At 39.7% G+C, this 21,508-nt stretch overlaps 1 protein-coding gene across 1 annotated transcript in view; it reads right to left on the reverse strand.

The window, feature by feature from the left end:
- LOC126471106 (AP-3 complex subunit delta-1) overlaps positions 1-21,508 on the reverse strand; it is a 258,217-nt gene that overhangs the window by 34,452 nt on the left and 202,257 nt on the right. The window contains exon 20 of the mRNA XM_050099184.1: positions 21,083-21,245. Within this exon, the coding sequence (XP_049955141.1) occupies positions 21,083-21,245 (163 nt within the window). The remainder of the gene's footprint in view (positions 1-21,082; positions 21,246-21,508) is intronic.

A 21,508-nucleotide genomic window follows, 5' to 3' on the forward strand; every position in this document is an offset into this window, starting at 1 on the left:
CCGGGACAGGTGGTGTGCTATTGTCGAGAAAGGTGGAGGATATTTGATGATGCCCACACCAGAAGACAGCAGACTGATCTTAGCTGACGCCAACTCTGGGACGACGAAGATGAACAAGAAGGATGCTCCCCAACACGCCGATCAAGGCCTCCATTGCCGTTTAGCAGCTCCAGCCTATCACCTAGCCAACGAAACTTGGAAAACTAAAGGGTGTGACCTTCCTTGGAGGTGAGGCTGCTGAAGAGAAAAATCCCCCGCCATTGATCACTACAAAAATGATAGGAAACTATATTAATATCTTCATGGATGGCCGACCAGCCCAAGCTCTTGTGGACTCTGGAGCATCATATTCAGTCATTTCGGAGAAGTACCGTCGCCAGTTGCAGAAAACTGTACTCATCAACAACAAAAGATCTCTGCTGAAGGTGGCTAATGGGAAATATGTAAAACCTATAGGAAGAGGTACCATTTGTGTGGGTATAAGTGGTCATGCACAGCCCTTAGAATTCATTGTCTTACAAGAGTGTAGTCATGACATGATTCTTGGATGTGACTTTTTGAAAGCTTCTCAGGAAATTATAGATTGTGGTCACTCAAATATTATGCTAGGTGAGATGAGATACTGTGGACAGGAAGATGCGCATCTGAGTGTGTGGAGATTATGTGTGCTGGATGAATTGATCATTCCTGCAGTCAGCGCTAGAAAGATAACTGTCACGTGTCATGCCATGAATCAACCCATGGATCTTCTAGTGGAATGTAAGAGAAGCACACCACTGAAGAATAACTTGGTCATCCCAGCTTCTGTCGTCTCGTTTAAGAACGGATTCAGTGAGTTGTGGATAGTTAACTGTCGCTGAGAACCACAGATCCTTCCAAGATGCATGTGCGTAGCGAACGCTGAGCCGTTAATTGAAGAACAGCTGAGTGTCATAGAAACCTCCCATGCTCAGTCTGTGGGTGAAATTAGCACTACCACTATGAGACAAGATCTTCTAGCTCGACTGTCACCAGATCTCACTAAAGAACAACAAAAGAAGATACTTGCCATTCTTCAAGAGTTCTCTGAATGCTTCAGTCCACAGGCGAAGAGCAAATTAGATAAATTGACGGTGAACCACTGGATTAGCACTGGAGACCATCAACCAATTAGCCAAAGAGCATACCGTATGTCAGCAATGGAATGTTGAATAATTCATGATGAGGTAGAAAAAATGATGAAGAATGACATTCAGCCTTCGCAGAGCCCATGGTCGTCACCAGTGGTCCTCGTCAGGAAGAAGGATGGTAGTTGGCACTTTTGTGTCGATTACAGGAAGCTTAATAAGATAACTAAGAAGGACATTTACCCTCTGCCATAAATTGATGATACACTAGATTGTCTGAAGGGGGCTAAGTTTTTCTCAACGATGGACATGTACTCGGGATACTGGCAAATCGAAGTAGATGAGGCTGATCATGAGAAAACTGCATTCATCACCCCCGAGGGCCTGTATGAGTTTAAGGTAATGCCGTTTGGTTTGTGTAATGCACCAGAAACTTTTGAACGTGTGATGGATAATCTTCTACTTCACCTGAAGTGGACGATGTGTCTTTGTTATTTATGTGACATTGTAGTGTTCTCAGACACATCTGATGAATATATTAAAAGACTGAGGGCCATTCTTAAGTGTCCCCAATAAGGCAGACTGAAACTTAATCCAAGAAAGTGTCTCTTTGGAGCAAAAGAAACGAAAATACTTTGACACCTTGTGTCAACGAAGGTGTGCGGCCAGACCCAAAAAAGGTGAGATCTATAACAGAATTTCCTATTCCTAAAAGTATTAGAGATGTGAGAAGCTTCCTCGGATTATGTTCTTATTACCGTCGTTTTATCAAAGACTTTTGTATAAAAGCCAGGCCACCCAGGCCACTCCAAGAGTTGTTAAAAGCTGACGCTAAATTTATCTTGGGTGGTGCTCAACAAGATTCTATTGATGTGCTGTGAAAAGCTCTGACAACTGATCCTGTACTTGGTCTGTATGATGAGAGAGCACCTACAGAACTACACACAGATGCTAGTGGGTATGGGATCGGTGCAACTCTGGTGCAAATTTCGGATGGAAAAGAGAATGTTATAGCCTACACTTCTAGGACACTTACAAAAGCCGAGAGAAACCACTCAACTACAGAAAGAGAATGTCTTGCTGTGATCCCGGCCATGGGCAAATTTCGACAGTATCTCTATGGAAGGCCATTCACAGTTGTTACAGACCAACATTCACTTTGTTGGCTGACACGTCTTACGGATCCAACAGGGCGACTCGCCAGGTGGGCACTACATCTTCAAGAGTATGACATTACCATAGTGTACAAAAGTGGAAGAAAACACCAAGATGCTGACTGTCTCTCCAGAATCCCTGTGCAAGACCATCAAGGCTTTGATGAAGATAGTGACTGTATCGCTGTACTCCAGGATCTCTCTGCTGAGCAGAAGAAGGACGCCAAGATATCTCAAATTATGCTTGCATTAGATCAGTCAGAGGATGTGAAAGGACAATTTAAGGTAGAAAATGGATTACTTTGCAGGAAAAACTGATCCATTTGGAAAGAGCTGGCTACCAGTGATCCTAAACACACGCCCTTAGATGTTCTACAGAAATTCCGTGACACACCTGAGGCCGGACATTTAGAATTTATTAAGACCTAGGAGTAGGTTTAATAATGAATAGGAAAATAGGAATGCGGGTAAGCTACTACAAACAGCATAGTGAACGCATTATTGTGGCCAAGATAGATACGAAGCCCACACCTACTACAGTAGTACAAGTTTATATGCCAACTAGCTCTGCAGATGACGAAGAAATTGAAGAAATGTATGATGAAATAAAAGAAATTATTCAGATTGTGAAGGGAGACGAAAATTTAATAGTCATGGGTGACTGGAATTCGAGTGTAGGAAAAGGGAGAGAAGGAAACATAGTAGGTGAATATGGATTGGGGGACAGAAATGAAAGAGGAAGCCGCCTGGTAGAATTTTGCACAGAGCACAACATAATCATAACTAACACTTGGTTTAAGAATCATGAAAGAAGGTTGTATACATGGAAGAACCCTGGAGATACTAAAAGGTATCAGATAGATTATATAATGGTAAGACACAGATTTAGGAACCAGGTTTTAAATTGTAAGACATTTCCAGGGGCAGATGTGGACTCTGACCACAATCTATTGGTTATGACCTGTAGATTAAAACTGAAGAAACTGCAAAAAGGTGGGAATTTAAGGAGATGGGACCTGGATAAACTAAAAGAACCAGAGGTTGTACAGAGATTCAGGGAGAGCATAAGGGAGCAATTGACAGGAATGGGGGAAATAAATACAGTAGAAGAAGAATGGGTAGCTTTGAGGGATGAAGTAGTGAAGGCAGCAGAGGATCAAGTAGGTAAAAAGACGAGGGCTAGTAGAAATCCTTGGGTAACAGAAGAAATATTGAATTTAATTGATGAAAGGAGAAAATATAAAAATGCAGTAAGTGAAACAGGCAAAAAGGAATACAAACGTCTCAAAAATGATATCGACAGGAAGTGCAAAATGGCTAAGCAGGGATGGCTAGAGGACAAATGTAAGGATGTAGAGGCCTATCTCACTAGGGGTAAGATAGATACCGCCTACAGGAAAATTAAAGAGACCTTTGGAGATAAGAGAACGACTTGTATGAATATCAGGAGCTCAGATGGAAACCCAGTTCTAAGCAAAGAAGGGAAAGCAGAAAGGTGGAAGGAGTATATAGAGGGTCTATACAAGGGCGATGTACTTGAGGACAATATTATGGAAATCGAAGAGGATGTAGATGAAGATGAAATGGGAGATACGATACTGCGTGAAGAGTTTGACAGAGCACTGAAAGACCTGAGTCGAAACAAGGCCCCCGGAGTAGACAATATTCCATTGGAACTACTGACGGCCGTGGGAGAGCCAGTCCTGACAAAACTCTACCATCTGGTGAGCAAGATGTATGAAACAGGTGAAATACCCTCAGACTTCAAGAAGAATATAATAATTCCAATCCCAAAGAAAGCAGGTGTTGACAGATGTGAAAATTACCGAACTATCAGCTTAATAAGTCACAGCTGCAAAATACTAACACGAATTCTTTACAGACGAATGGAAAAACTAGTAGAAGCCAACCTCGGGGAAGATCAGTTTGGATTCCGTAGAAACACCGGAACACGTGAGGCAATACTGACCTTACGACTTATCTTAGAAGAAAGATTAAGGAAAGGCAAACCTACGTTTCTAGCATTTGTAGACTTAGAGAAAGCTTTTGACAATGTTGACTGGAATACTCTCTTTCAAATTCTAAAGGTGGCAGGGGTAAAATACAGGGAGCGAAAGGCTATTTACAATTTGTACAGAAACCAGATGGCAGTTATAAGAGTCGAGGGACATGAAAGGGAAGCAGTGGTTGGGAAGGGAGTAAGACAGGGTTGTAGCCTCTCCCCGATGTTGTTCAATCTGTATATTGAGCAAGCAGTAAAGGAAACAAAAGAAAAATTCGGAGTAGGTATTAAAATTCATGGAGAAGAAATAAAAACTTTGAGGTTCGCCGATGACATTGTAATTCTGTCAGAGACAGTTAAGGACTTGGAAGAGCAGTTGAATGGAATGGACAGTGTCTTGAAAGGAGGATATAAGATGAACATCAACAAAAGCAAAACAAGGATAATGGAATGTAGTCTAATTAAGTCGGGTGATGCTGAGGGAATTAGATTAGGAAATGAGGCACTTAAAGTAGTAAAGGAGTTTTGCTATTTGGGGAGCAAAATAACTGATGATGGTCGAAGTAGAGAGGATATAAAATGTAGGCTGGCAATGGCAAGGAAAGCGTTTCTGAAGAAGAGAAATTTGTTAACATCCAGTATTGATTTAAGTGTCAGGAAGTCCTTTCTGAAAGTATTTGTATGGAGTGTAGCCATGTATGGAAGTGAAACATGGACGATAAATAGTTTGGACAAGAAGAGAATAGAAGCTTTCGAAATGTGGTGCTACAGAAGAATGCTGAAGATTAGATGGGTAGATCACATAACTAATGAGGAAGTATTGAATAGGATTGGGGAGAAGAGAAGTTTGTGGCACAACTTGACCAGAAGAAGGGATCGGTTGGTAGGACATGTTCTGAGGCATAAAGGGATCACCAATTTAGTATTGGAGGGCAGCGTGGAGGGTAAAAATCGTAGAGGGAGACCAAGAGATGAATACACTAAGCAGATTCAGAAGGATGTAGGTTGCAGTAGGTACTGGGAGGTGAAAAAGCTTGCACAGGATAGAGTAGCATGGAGAGCTGCATCAAACCAGTCTCAGGACTGAAGACCACAACAACAACAACAAGACCTATGATAGAATCCGCAAGAGATTTTTCTGGTCAAGTTTATTTAGGAGTGCCTGTCACTATATGTCACACTGTAAGAGCTTGCCAGAGGAGAAAGGCAGTTCCTCAGAAACCACCTGGCAGACTCATACCAATTCCACCAGCTGAAACGCCTTTCCAGCGTGTTGGGACTGACCTCCTCGGACAATTTCCAACGTCTGCTAGTGACAATAGATAGATTATTGTTTGCTCTGATTATCTGACATGCTATGCCATTACAGAAGCTGTGAAAACAGCCGAAGCGTCCGAGGTAGCCAAATTTATTGTGGAAGACACTGTATTAAAACACGATGCCCCCAGGCCGTGAACTACGGATTGAGGGAAAGTTTTTCCAATCGAATCTTGTGACAGAGGTAAACCTTCGGTGCAACATTACTCATCACAGGACTGCCTACCATCGAGAAACTAATGGGCTTACTGAATACCTTACTAAGACCTTGGCCAACATGCTATCAATGTTCGTCAATGTTGAGCAGAGCAACTGGGATGAGGTGTTACCTTTCGTGACTTTGCCTACAAAACCGCCAAACAAGACACCACAGGATTTACGCCATTTTTCCTGGTGCATGGGCATGAGGTGACTACGATGATGGACACTGTGTTTCCGTTACATCCTGATGACATGGACAACGACTACATCGGCCACGTGTTAACCAAAGCTGAGGAAGCTCGGCAGTTAGCTTGACTCCATACACTGCAGGCTCAAGAAAACGATCGCTGAAGGTATGACGCGAGCCACTGCCCAGTTGTCTACCAGCCTGGTGACCTCGCCTGGATCTTCACTCCTGTTTGGAAGGTTGGTCTCTCTGAGAAGCTCCTCAGGTGCTACTTTGGACCTTATAAGGTTGTAAGACAGTTGTCTGATGTTACTTATGCAGTTGAAGATTTTGCCCTTGACATAAGACGCCAAAAAACAGAAACGGTCCACATTCTTCGAATGAAGACCTACAAGGATCCTGTCACCCAGGGTAAATTCGAAGCTCCAGCGACAGGCAACAAGTGGAAAGGTGACTAAGAGGGTAGCGGCAAAAGAAGTTCTAAGAAGATCACAGCCAGGGCGAGCATCAGTCATCGGGTGTCAGAGTATGCAGGACTGGTGACTCGTTTCCAGACTAGGACGACGTAACACCGAGACGCTGTTCTCTTAAGGAGGGAGCAATGTCGCAGAAGAAGCTGAGTAACACCATGGTGTAGTGGTTATGATACTAAACTGTTGCATGAAGGATTGGGAGTTCAAAACTCACCTGGACTGTACAATTTTAATTTCTATATTCGATTCGCGTACGTTCTAGAAGTATCCACAAATGTCAAGAATTATTGTACTGAAATGGTCTGTAGCCGTATATATACTGTATGTGTTCTGGCCGGGGGCAGTTCGCTCCGCAGTCTTGTATATGCAAGTGCTGAATAAACCTTCGTTAAGTGAAGTTGGTGTTTGTCATTCATCTAATTACACCTTCTTCTATGTGACAATATTATGGTATGTTGATAACTAATCAAACAATTTTTGTGCCATACATGTTTTGCCTTTATTCTTTGCAAGGCACCTTCAGTAGTAATTTTCATGGATGTTGATTTACATGTTGTGTTTCTGTTCTTTTGTTATTGCTGTTCTGCTTCTTGTAACTGCTATTTGAAATATTGCTTTCAGACTTCATAGCACTAGGAACTGTACACAAAACAAGTGTTCAGTTCCTAGTGCTGTGAAGTCTGAAAACAAAATTTCAAATGCCAGTTATAAGAAGAACAGGCATAACAATGGAGTAGAAACACAACATGTAAATCAACAGCTTTGAAATCTGCCACTGAAGATGCCTTGCAAAGACTAAAGGCAAAACACACATGGCACAATTTTTTTAATTTGGTTACAGTTAAAACAGTCCACAAAGTAAAAAAATTATCAACATACAATAAAATCAAATGGGATTCCCTGGAGGGAAGTGGACATTCTTTATGGGAGGAACTGTTGTGGAAATTTAGAGAACCGGCATTTGAGGCTGACTGCAGATCAATTCCACTGCCCGCCAAAATACTTTTCATGTAAGGACAACGAAGATGAGACACATTAGGGCTCATATGGAGGCTTACAGAGAGTTGTTCTTCCCTTGCTCTGTTTGTGAGTGGAACATGAAAGGAAATGTCTGGTATTGGTACTTGGTATCCCCTGCCATGCACCATACAATTGATTGTGGAGTATATATGCAAATATCAATGTGGGCAGTATTTATCCTAGTCTCTACTTTCATCATCAATGTGCATAAGAACTACATCTGTGGGCGTTGCAGCAATACGAAACCACCACTGACACTAGTATTGGCTGTAAGACATTTTCATACTCAGAGAGCATTAGGCACTGTGCTCGTAACTTCAGAATTACATTATCCACAAGGAAATTCATGATTTATGGAGCTCTGTCTGCCAGTATAGTCTTGGTGACAAAACTGGATGAGACTAACAGTGCACTATGTTATCCATCAACCCCCAGTTATCAACTTTGCTTGTTTTCCCAATAAGGTGAATTCCATTTCAGTGAAATGGAACAACTGCAGGTGGAAATGACCCTAGATGCCACAGTGTGATTGAGGCATGTTTATATCATTGGCATTTCCCACTAACACTTAAAATATTCAACAGATTGGTAGGGACTTTGTTAGCGATAGTTGTATCTGGTTCTGCCAAGGATCTTGATAATTCAAAGGTGAATGGCTCTGTCATGAGATACTTCAAGACAGATGGTAGCAAATGGCTGACAATATGAGCAAACATTTCCATCCCATTAGAACATTTATTTATTTTTTTCAAATCTCCATCTATTAATGTAAATTATCCTTTGCGGCATGTTCCTTAGATAAGGTCTACTTGGTCTTTAGCCATAATGGGTGCTCCCTCCATTATCAGCAATGTGTGTTAACGCAGAAATAGTGATTGGGAATGATCAATTCTAGGAGTGGTGTTCCAAGGGATTTCTCTCAAGGATGATGGTGTCCTTCAATTTGTATCTAATTTTGACAATACTGTGATGGCATACTCCTGAAGCCTTAGTGCCTATCTTGCCAGTTTTTCTAATAGATCATTCACATTTGCCAGGCGGCATAGAAAATGGTGATTCATTACACTAGTAAAAGATCTGACAAATAAATATGGTAGGGACTTATTGATGAACCTAACTGCAAGGTACTGTAACTTGAATGTAGTGTAACTATCATCATATTCAGACTATTCGATATGTGTAACTAATAATCTTTTCAGCAATTTCCTATAATTATACTAGAATTTCACCAATCTAATAACCCCTGGTAACCCTGTATGGTTTTGTCTTTAAGCACAAAAGGGTCATCCAGGTGATATAGGAATATCATCTAGTCTAAATGTCAGCACAAGCTGCCTATCAAGTATTTGAAGGGAGCTATTGTGTTACATAGCCCAAGCAGCATAACTTTCAGTTCATAGAGGCCTAATATGTTATGAAGGAATCTTTTCTAAGTAAGCTTCATCAACTCAATTTGCCAGTAAGCCTTTGTATTAATAGTCAACATATCTTCAGCTCTTTTCAGACAATCCTGAAATTTCAAATGCCATTTATCTTATTCATAATGATTATGGAAAGGATCAAGGGCTCTGACAACATAATGATGATATCCTGCAATATGATATCCCTCTTCTAATTACCCATTTCTCAGCTGGGAACATTCTATCTAAATGGTGACTAATACCTGGTAAAGATAAAATGTTTCACCTTATGTCTTGTAACCACTACAGATTTTAAGGAAAGTTACTACTGATAGACTAATACGCATATCTGCTGTTCCTAAATCAGGTCAAAACCTATTGGCAGGTGGACAGTTGGTTCTGTAGTGTTAACAAGGGATGATTCTTTATCCATGGCTCTGTCCTTCCCAAACCAATTCAGCAATGTCTATGCACATCCCTCTATTAGTTGTAGTTCTTCACAGAAAGTGGTGATTGTTTTCTTTGAGCACTCATGGTCAGCACAGGCTTGTTGAGCTTGATTGTCTGTTTATAACTAACTAGTGCTTCACAGTTTAAACGAGTGTTCTGACTGTCAAGCAGAAGTCATCTTCATGTCAGGATAATTGGTTTCTTGAACACTGAACTGCCCAAGAGAGTACAGGGTGTCCCACTCAAAAAAGGCCCCACAAACATATTTGACATGGCAACACTGCACTCTGCAACATCATTTGGCACAACAGTGTGCTTCTGCACATCACTGTGGCTGGAGCACGGTGTTCAGGAACAATTTATTGCTATTCTGTCTAAGAACACGTACTTCTTGTGAGACAATACTGAGTTACTGGTTCCTTAACACGTCAGGGAATGTTGGTTGAACGGTTTGGTGACAAGCATATACCATCTAAATGCTGCATATAAAGGTTAGTGAACAAAACAGAGAGCAGTGGAATTGTGTTGGACCTACATGGTAGGGGATTGCTGCCATTATCAGAAGAAAAAGTGACTGATATGAAACAATTATTGTTGGCCTCTCCTGCAAAGTCTGTTCAATGTTTTTCTCAGGAATGTGGAATGTCACAGAGCGAATGTCAAGAGCTGTGAAGAAACCTGGCATGTACTGACACAGGTTACAGCTGTTCAGGAACTGAATGTCAATGACAAAAAGAAACACATTACTTTGCCATTGGTTTCAGCAATTTATTGCTCAGAGGCCAGGAATATCGCAGTACACATGGTTCAGTGAGGAAGCATGGTTCCACATAAACTCTCAGAACACGTTTGTGGTGTAATGAAAATCCATAGCACTGGTCGAGCAACTCTTGCATTTACAAAAGACTGACATGTTCCGTGCAATATCACAGCGCATATCATTGGACCAATTTCTTTCTAGTCTCCTGTGACAAGAACGGTTTACATCGAAATGTTTTGGGAATTTGTGAACCAGTTGGATGATGATGAGCTTCCCTCATCTGGTACCAACAGGACGGCACTACGTGTCACACGTCTTGAGTGACCGTGGCTGAGGTTGACTCATTTTTCCCGAGCAGAGTGATTTCGAAAGGACTGTGGCCCCCAAGGTCACCTGATTTAACACCACCTGACTTTTTCCCCTGGGGTGGCCTAAAGGGCAAGGTCTCTGGGAACAAACCACACGAATTGGAAGATTTATGAGAGAACATCATCCATGAAATCCAGGCAGTGACACCAGAGGTTCTGGCAGCCACATTCAAAAATCTTGTGTCGTGTTTACAAGCCGAAGGTGGTCACTTCCAGCACCTTTTGCGATTCACCTATTCACCTTTATTTCCCCATGAACAAGGTATGACACGTTCATTTAATTTCATTTCCTGATTTTTATGTAAAGCCTTTAAGTGTAATTTAAGCAAATGTTTGTTTATGGAGTCTCTTTCGAGTGGGACACCCTGTACTTGTAACACCACATGTGTTTAGTCAGTTTGGAGGTTCATTGACCCACAAAATATTATGGCTACTGACAACTGCAGAATTCTCCGGTCTGGTCCTATAACAATATGTGAGCATTTTGGAAGAATGAGGAATCTGAATGGTTATATTTTGTACTTTATGGTAATTTTCACAATATAGGTTTCAGTTGGCTAGTCGTGTATTTTCTAGTCTTCTTTACCTGGTGACGATAGGCACCCTATACCATGGAAAAGGAGCCTCTAAATCAATTATTGTCAGACCAATTGCTTACTCATGATATTGCTGTAATTTTCTGCCATCATCATGGAAACTGTTGTCCACTGAAAACTTTTGTCCATTATCAATGCATCCACAATGGAAACATACTGGTGCAATATTGTCCCACCTATGAATATCAATTCTTCAGTGTTCAAATTGTAATTGGGCTCAGTTCAGTTGCACATGTATAGGAGAGAAAAGAAAGGGGGGAGGGGGGGGGGGTCACAGCAGATGAAAGGGGGGTGGGAGCAAGCAGGAGAAATGTGGGTGGAGAGCAGGAGAAAGGGAAGAGAGAGAATTATATATTTCCAAGTGGGAATACCAACCTTCTTTCATGACATATGGAACTCTAACTGCACAGGCCAAAGGACATTATTCATTGCTGCTTATGTGCACCTGTAACTTGGTGCAACAGCTGACAGAGTCATTCAAAATGACACCCCCACTTAAATACACAACGTTCACTGTTGTTGTTTGATGGAGATCTCTGTGCTAGTCTGTCCTGTGCAAGTCTATTAATCTCTGCATAAGTACCGCAACTTATATCCAACTGAACCTGCTTGCAGTATTCCAAGACTTGGTCTCCCTCCAACCAAACTGAGCTTCCCAAAGGAAAAGGAATGTAGCTGAAGGACTGGTAAGGAAAATCTAGATGCTGTACAAGAACTGTACTAGCTGTGTAAAAGTTGGAGACAGGCAGTCTGTTAGTGGAAGTCGAAAGTAAAGTCATTTTATACATTAAATTCAAACAGATAAATTCTTAACAAGTTTTTATTTTTAATCAATGATGTAATCACCCCCTTTAACAGCAACCTTTTGCCATCTAGGGTGCAAACTTTCAATGGTGGATCAATAAAAATCAGTAAGTTTTTGAGCAAAATACCTGGAGACGACTTTTGGACATCATCCAAAGTTTCACAATTTTGCCACTTACACAATGCTGTGGCGATTGAATAAATGGACATCTGATGGCACAATATTGGGTGAGTACAATTAGAGGCAATACCTCACACCCCAATTCATTAATTTTTTTTCCAGGGTTTGTCTTGCGCAGTGCCATCTTGCATTATTGTGGTGCAGAATACTGCCTTTGCTGCTGCCAATTGATGGACACTTTTCAATTAAATATTGACTTAACTGACCCATTAGTTCACAGCAGAGGTCTGCATTCACAGTTTGACCAGATTTCAGTACTTCAAAATGGTGCAGAATACTGCCTTTGCTGCTGCCAATTGATGGACACTTTTCAATTAAATATTGACTTAACTGACCCATTAGTTCACAGCAGAGGTCTGCATTCACAGTTTGACCAGATTTCAGTACTTCAAAATGAACGGTCCCACATATACTTCATCAAACACACAGCAGTGCCTTTCTGGCGTGTAAACCTAGCTTAGCTGTACTTTGTGGCATTTCATTCAGATACAGCTACTGCCTTTTGAATTTTGGATTATCATAAAGGACACATTTTTCATCTCCAGTGATAAATCAATGAACGCTTCTGTATTGTGTTACTGAGGCAATAAGTTGCACGTGGTGGATCGGTTACCTTTGTTTATCTTCAGCAATCTGCGGAAAATATTCTTTGATGGTTGACCAAGGTTGGTTACGAGGGTTTGATCTGTTCCTCGATTGTCTGACACAGATTTGCTCCCATTTCTGCCCTTTGTATGTGGATCTGAACTTGGAAAACCAGATTTGCCATTTATGAATGTCTAATCCAGTTGGATAAACATCGCAAATGCTTTTGGTAGCAACTGTTGTGTTACTAACCTTGTGAAACTCAAAAAGCATACCATGCCAGATGTGCAACTCTTCTGGTACTTGGATGGTTAATTAAAAGGAACGTAATTATTTACTAGTAAATAAGTCACTATAACAGTAAAATGTGTCTGGCACAACTCTGAAGTACACAATGAGCTGATAAATGACAAAGGAATACTGACATTTCGCTCTCATACCGACATTTTGTCCTAATACACAGTCTCGGACCAAGAGTGGAGTTCAGCAAGGCAGTGCACTATCTGCACTACTGTTCATCACTGTTATGGATGATAAGAAAAGTTTTCTTGAACTTAATGCAGCTGTCTTTGTTGATAATGTCATGGTCTGGGTTGAAACAAAAGAGTGAGTTCAGACCAGACTCAACATGGGGAATCCCATGTTCAAGGAAAATAACATGCATATACGGAAGAACAAGATAGTCATGATGGCAGTCAACAGAGGTGGGCATCACACAAGTGGAACTAGAAGACCACCAGCTGGAGTGAGTGAGCAGTTTTCTGTATCTCATAATCATTTCCAGGAATAATCTGATTAGACAGATTACCAAAAGAGTGCAAAAGGGTTCTGAATTCTACCAACAAGTGAGAATCCTTCGCATGAGATGGCATGATTCAAGAAAAACAAAATCAGTGATGTTCAGCAACTACTTCACACCAATACTGAACTATTGTGTCAAAGCATACAACCTAACAAATAGAGATCCATCGACACTCCAGGCATCAGAAATGAAAATTCTTAAATCCAGCATCCAGAAGACCAAGATGGATAAGTTAAGAATGAGGAGGTGTGGTAGAAAGCCTGAACAAAATATACCTTTTAGATAGAACCAGCATACCCTAACTTTCAAGAAAATAAGTGGTGGTGATTCAATTAAACTCTGCACATAGTTCTATCAGGCAGCTTCCTCTTAATCCATATTATCCTATCATTTTTCCTTCTCGCCCTTTTCCTACTACCGAATTTCAGTTACCCTACATAATTAAATTTGTGTCTCCCTTAACTATCTCAATAACTTCCTTTATCTTTTCACACGTTCTCTCGATCCATTCATTACCTGCAGAGCTAGAATATACACTTGTATTACTGTGATGTGTGTGTGTGTGTGTGTGTGTGTGTGTGTGTGTTTTTCACTATGCTGCTCGAAGTACCTTACCGGCATTTCTTTTTTCTTATTCATTATTAGACCTACTCCTCTATTGCCCCTGTTTGATTTAGTGTTGATGATCTAATACTAACCTGACCTAAAGTTCTGTTCTTCATGCAACTGCTCTTCACATATTCCCAGTGTATCTAACTTCAATCTATGCATTCCCTTTTTTACATTCTCTAACCACCCAATTAATGGATTTAACATTTATCACTCGACCTGTGGAATAACAGTTCTGTTTTTCCTGATGGCATCCACCTAAGTAGTCCCCTCCCGGAGATCGGAATGAGGGAATATTTGGCCTTCAGAATATTTTACCTAATATGATGCCATCATCAATAGGACATACAGTAGAACTGCATGCACATGCAGTCGCGAAAAATAATAATAATAAGAATAAGAATAATAATAATAATAATAATAATAATAATAATACTTTTCTCAGACATTATGTCTGGTCAAAAATGGAGAGTGACGCGGACCTTGATCAAGCATGACTTCCTTTTAACTGTACGGTATATGTTATATTGCATTTCGGAACTTTCGGGTAATTGAACATGTATCAATAATTATGGATTTTTGTAGTTTTATATATAAGTTTGGATGTAGCTGTATTGCATTGATGTACTGGTGGATATTGTGTGGTATGACTCCTGTAGTTGGTAGTATAATTGGTATAATGTCAACTTTATCCTGATGCCACATGTCTGACTTCCTCAGCCAGTTGGATGTATTTTTCAATTTTTTCTCCTGTTTTCTTTTGTATATTTGTTGTATTGGGTACGGATATTTCGATTAGTTGTGTTAATTTCTTCTTTTTATTGGTGAGTATGATGTCAGGTTTGTTATGTGGTGGTGTTTTATCGGTTATAATGGTTCTGTTTCAGTATAATTTGTATTCATGGTTCTCCAGTACATTTTGTGGTGCATACTTGTATGTGGGAACATGTTGTTTTATAAGTTTATGTTGTAAGACAAGCTGTTGATGTATTATTTTTGCTACATTGTCATGTCTTCTGGGGTATTCTGTATTTGCTAGTATTGTACATCCGCTTGTGATGTGATATACTGTTTCTATTTGTTGTTTGCAAAGTCTGCATTTATCTGCTGTGGTATTGGGATCTTTAATAATATGCTTGCTGTAATATCTGGTGTTTGTTTGATCCTGTATTGCAATCATGAATCCTTCCGTCTCACTGTATATATTGCCTTTTCTTAGCCATGTGTTGGATGCGTCTTGATCAATGTGCGGCTGTGTTAGATGATACGGGTGCTTGCCATGTAGTGTTTTCTTTTTCCAATTTACTTCCTTCGTATCTGTTGATGTTATGTGATCTAAAGGGTTGTAGAAGTGGTTATGAAATTGCAGTGGTGTAGCCGATGTATTTATATGAGTGATTGCTTTGTGTATTTTGCTAGTTTCTGCTCGTTCTATAAAGAATTTTCTTAAATTGTCTACCTGTCCATAATACAGGTTTTTTATGTCGATAAATCCCCTTCCTCCTTCCTTTCTGCTTAATGTGAATCTTTCAGTTGCTGAATGTATGTGATGTATTCTTTATTTGTGGCATTGTGATTGTGTAAGTGTATTGAGTGCTTCTAGGTCTGTGTTACTCCATTTCACTACTCCAAATGAGTAGGTCAATATTGGTATAGCATAAGTATTTATAGCTTTTGTCTTGTTTCTTGCTGTCAATTCTGTTTACAGTATTTTTGTTAGTCTTTGTCTATATTTTTCTTTTAGTTCTTGTTTGTTGTATTATCTATTCCTACTTTTTGTCTGTATCCTTAGATATTTATAGGCATCTGTTTTTTCCATCGCTTCTATGCAGTCGCTGTGGTTATCCAATATGTAATCTTCCTGTTTAGTGTGTTTCCCTTGACTATGCTATTTTTCTTACATTTGTCTGTTCCAAAAGCCACATTTATATCATTGCTGAATACTTCTGTTATCTTTAGTAATTGGTTGAGTTGTTGATTTGTTGCTGCCAGCAGTTTTAGATCATCCATGTATAGCAAATGTGTGATTTTGTGTGGGTATGTTCCAGTAATATTGTATCCATAATTTGTATTACTTAGCATGTTGGATAGTGGGTTCAGAGCAAGGCAGAACCAGAAAGGACTTAATGAGTCTCCTTGGTATATTCCACGCTTAATCTGTATTGGCTGTGATGTGATATTATTTGAATTTGTTTGGATATTAAGTGTGGTTTTCCAATTTTTCATTACTATGTTTAGAAACTGTATCAATTTAGGATCTACTTTGTACATTTCCAATTTTTGTAGTAACCATGAGTGGGGTACACTATCAAAAGCTTTTTGGTAATCAATGTATGCATAGTGTAGCGACCTTTGTCTAGTTTTAGCTTGATATGTTACTTCTGCATCTATTATCAGTTGCTCTTTACATCCTCATGCTCCTTTGCAACAGCGTTTTTGTTCTTCATTTATAATTTTGTTCTGTGTTGTATGTGTCATTAATTTCTGTGTAATGACTGAAGTTAATATTCTTTATATTGTTGGTAGGCATGTTATGGGGTGATATTTAGCTGGGTTTGCTGTGTCTGCTTGATCTTTAGGTTTCAGATAAGTTATTCCATATGTAAGTGTATCAGGGAATGTGTATGGGTCTGCAATGTAACTGTTAAATAATTTAGTTAGATGTGAATGTGTTGAGGTGAACTTCTTTAGCCAGAAATTTGCTATTTTATCTTTTCCAGGGGCTTTCCAATTGTGAGTAGAATTAATTGCTTGGGTGACTTCATGTTGCAAAATTATCACTTCAGGCATTTGTGGTATCATCTTGTATGTATCTGTTTCTGCTTGTATCCACCGTGCATGCCTGTTATGTTGTACCGGGTTTGACCATATGTTGCTCCAGAAGTGTTCCATGTCTATTATGTTTGGTGGATTGTCTATTTTAATGTGTGTTATCTACTGTCTGGTAAAATTTCTTTTGGTTTGTGTTGAATGTTTGGTTTTGTTTCCTTCTATTTTCACTTTTTTTGTATCTTCTAAGTCGTTTGGCCAATGCTTGTAATTTCTGCTTCTTTTCATCTAATTGCTCTATCGCTTCTTGTTGTGAGATTTTACCTAACCTTTTTATTTTTTTTTCTGACATTTCATTTCTTATAAATTGTGTTAGCTGTCCGATGTCTTTTCTCAGTTTTTCTATTCTGATCTGTAGCCTGTGTTGCCATGCTGGTTTTGTGGGTTTCTTCTGTGTGTTGGTTGGTTCTGATCTGTGCCTAATGTGTATATTTAGTGTAGTGAGTGCTCCTGTATAAACCAGTAGTTTTAACTCTTCCATAGTTGTGTTTTCATTTATTTTGTTGTGTATGATTGTGTTGATAGTTTTTATTGTTGTTTCGACTTGTGGGTTATTTGGCGGTCTATGCAAGAATGGTCTAATGTCTGTATTTGTGTCTTTGTATTCTATATATGTCAGCTGAAATTTTTCTTCTATATCTAACATGTGTGTTACTTCGAGTTCTATTTGTGCTTGTTCTGGTGGCTGTCTTAATATTATTATTATTATTATTATTATTATTATTATTCACTGTGAATGGCTGATAGTAAGAGGAAACTACAATATTATTATTATTATTATTATTATTATTAATGTAGTTTCCTCTTGCTATCAGCCATTCACAGTGCCAGCAGAGAAACGCCATGTTGGCTAATGTTATAAAGTCAGATCAGTCAGTCATCCAGATTGTTGGCCCTGGAACTACTGGGAAGGCTGGTGCCACTCTTCAGGAACCATGAGCTAGCCAGCCTCTCCACAGATACCACTCCATTATGGTTGTTTCTGTGGTCTAACTGTCTGTATCATTGAGGCACACATACCACCCCATCTCAGCAAGGTTCATGGTACATAGTGGGACATTCACGGTCCAGTCACATTAATGTGACCACCACCTATGTTTGACACCAATGTGCAATAACCACTCACATACAGCAGGTGGCAGCAATGACAGTGGAGGTTATATAAAGTGTGTTGGGTGACATGGAAAACAGTACAGTCGTCACCATAATGTGTGAACGGAACGATTTATCTTACGTCCAAGAGGACATTATCATTGGCTTTTCAGCCAAGAGGTTAAGCATTTCCAAAGTGGCTCAGTTTTTACACTGTTCGTATGTTGCCATGGTTAAAGTATAAGTTGCACAGCAAAATGACGCTACCTGAAACCAGCATCAAGGCAACTGTGGTGCACCACGGGCCACAAATGAGAGGGGTGAATAATAGCTGTAAAGATGTGTACGGCCGAATAGACATGCAGCTGTTGAGTAACTGACTACCCAGGTGAACATGGGGCTACCAACAGTATCTCCATCTGCAGCTCGTGGTCTAGTGGCTAGTGTTGCTGCCTCTGGATCATGGGGTCCCATGATCGATTCCCAGCCGGGTTGGGTATTTTCTCTGCCCAGGACTGGGTGTTTGTGTCATCATCATCATCATCATCATCATCATCATCATCTGTGACAGTGGCCTGACTGGACTGTGTAAAAAAAATTGGACTCTGAAAAAATTGGGACTTTGTACGGGCGCTGATGACCGCACAGGTGAGCACCCCATAAACCAATCATCATCATCATCATCATCATCATCATCATCATCATCATCATCATCATCATCATCACCACCACCACCACCACCACCACCATCATCACCACCATCATCACCACCATCAGTATCTACCCAAAGATTCTTCAGCGAATGTTGCTGCATATGGGGCTTCGCAGAAGGCACCTAGTAGAGGCATCCATGCTGACTGCTATTCATCAGCAATGAATGCTGGAATTCACATGTCAATACTGCAACTGTAAGTCCACTGAGTGGCAACAGGTAGCTTTTTCAGATGAATCACGTTTTATGCTTCATTGTAAATATGGCCGCTGGTGCGTACGGCATGAAACGCCTGGACACAAACACTCTGCAACAATTGCCGGAAGGGTCCAGGTCGGAGGGCATTCTCTAGTTGACCACCTCATTCTAGACGGCACAATGGATTGAGACAAGTATGCATCTATTCTTGGGGACCGTGTCCATCCCTTTCCAAGAGACTATCCATTTCATTCTAGTGATGATCAATATTCTTTGTCACTCTGACAGAATTACAATGACATCGATGAACTTCAAAGTTTTTATTTCTCCTCTCTGACTTTATTTTTCTTTGCAAATTTCTCCTCAGTTCCCTTTCCTGTTTGCTTAGTGTACATACTGAATGAAACGGCAAATAGGCTACAGCCTTGTCTCAGTCTCATCTCAATTACTGCTTTCCATTCATCCTTCGCCTCTTTAAAACTATAGAATGGTTCCAGGACAAATTTTAGGCAACTTTTCAGTCTCTATGTGTTATTTATTCTACAATCACAATTTCAAAGTGTGTATTCCAGACAATATTTTCAAATGCTGACCCTAAATCTTCCTACTTCTGTCAACTGAATCCATCTCTCCTGTGTTGTCGGAGGATTTCTACTAGGTCTTGTCTTTTTCTCTCTCTTTGATCCCCTGTTGTCTTCACTATTTCATCTCACAAAGCTATCCATTCCTCTCCAATTGTATTCCTATCTCTAATTTCACTCAATTAACACCTTATGCTCTTGTTGGAACTCTAAACAACCATTTTTTCCTTAAATTTATTCATGTGCCATCACCTTAACTTCCTATCTTTCTGTAGCTTCTTCAGTTTTAATCTGCAATTAAAATCCATTATTATGGTTGGACTCCACATCTCCTCCTGGAAACATTTTACTATTAATAAAATGGTTTTTCAATCTCTGCCTTATCATTATAGATGTGAAACGTTCTGGAGTCTTCAGTTTTCTGCCATTTATACATCCTTCTTTCTTGATTCCAGTGTTTGTAATGATTAAATTGCGCTCTGGGCAAAAATTTACCAAGTACCTTCCTCTTTCATTCGTTTCTCCCAGTCCACGTTCTTTAACAATTTCAATCTCTTCACTATCTAGGTAACCTGGAGACATGCAAATGTATACTACCATGGTAGGAGCTGGCTTTGTGTCTATTTTGCCAACACTGTTCATTGATCACTTGCATTCGTATTTTCCTATTCATCATTACAGCTACACCAGCATTACACTTACTTTAACTCTGGAAAATTTTCCCAAGAGGACATCATCATCATCATCATCATCATCATCATCATCAAACCACACAGTAAAGCTGCAATGGCTGTGGTTTTGCCTTACTTTAAGCCATTTGCAGTACCAACATAACAGGGCCATAATGGTGAATGTTACAAGGCCAGGTCAGTCAATAACCAGGCTATTGTCCCTGCTCTCCTAAACAGGTTGCTGCCCCTCTTCATGAACCGTATGTTATTCTGGTCTATCCACAGATAACCCTCAGATATGGTTACACCTATGGTACAGCATGTTGTATTGTTGAGACACACAGGACACCCCCACCAGGGTAATATCTATGGCTCATGGAGGTCAAGGGGTAATTACACTCAATTCAACTTATTGCTGTTTCTTGCGCTATACCAAATCGACACATATATTTTGCACATTTCACATATATTCTAAGTCAAACCAAGTTTCAGCAACAGGAGCAACATACATCAATTCCAATGACCATAAAGCTACCATGTGATGCTTGCCTGGAGCAAGCACAATGTGGTACTAATTCTAACAGCCTTAAGAATATTTTAAATTAAAAACATTACCATAAATGAATGTGAATCCTGTATCTTTCAGTGTGCTACCTTCTACTTCTGTAACTACTTGTAAGAACAAATAACTTATGTTTCGAAACTTATTTTATGTACAAGACAATCAAAATTTAATTTTTAAAGTAGATTAGTTGCCTTGTCATCTAACATTAGTTTCACCACTCATCATAAACTGATATTATATTTTTGTAAATTTAAACATTCATAGCCTCTTTTATTGATGATTGATAAGAGAAAACAGCTGCTTGGGTATTAAACTTCTATATAGTGCATCATGCTGGAAATACTGTTTTAACTATCACAAATCTGTAAATTAAAAAACTGACCTTTCTGTATTCTAAGAATGTTAGTTTTTATACTCACTCATCCAAGTTGATATCAAGAGCCCTGTGGGGATCATCATTTGGCCTTGTATCTGTGTCATCCTCAGATGATTGGGCTCCTTCCGGCATTTCTCCCTTGTCAGTATTCACCAGATGAACTGGGTGAGACAAATCATCCTCTTCACTGGACAGACGTTTTTTACCTACAGTACATTTTGTAATCTGTATATAATATCAACAGTTTCACACAGAAACATTTAACTATGTGCTAATTAGTTGTGAAATACTACAAAAAAAGTTCACTTTATTCCAAATACACATTATCAACAGCATATAAACATGTATACCAGTATCCTCAGCAGATGGAATTCATAGGCTATTACGAAACAACCACAGATTTAGTACTCATAATAAAAGGTTTCAGTAATGTTCAGGCACTCATTGATAAAGGCAGTTCACTGATTCC

The sequence above is a fragment of the Schistocerca serialis genome, chromosome 3 (assembly GCF_023864345.2).
Source record: "Schistocerca serialis cubense isolate TAMUIC-IGC-003099 chromosome 3, iqSchSeri2.2, whole genome shotgun sequence".
NCBI classification, from domain to species: Eukaryota; Metazoa; Arthropoda; class Insecta; order Orthoptera; family Acrididae; genus Schistocerca; species Schistocerca serialis.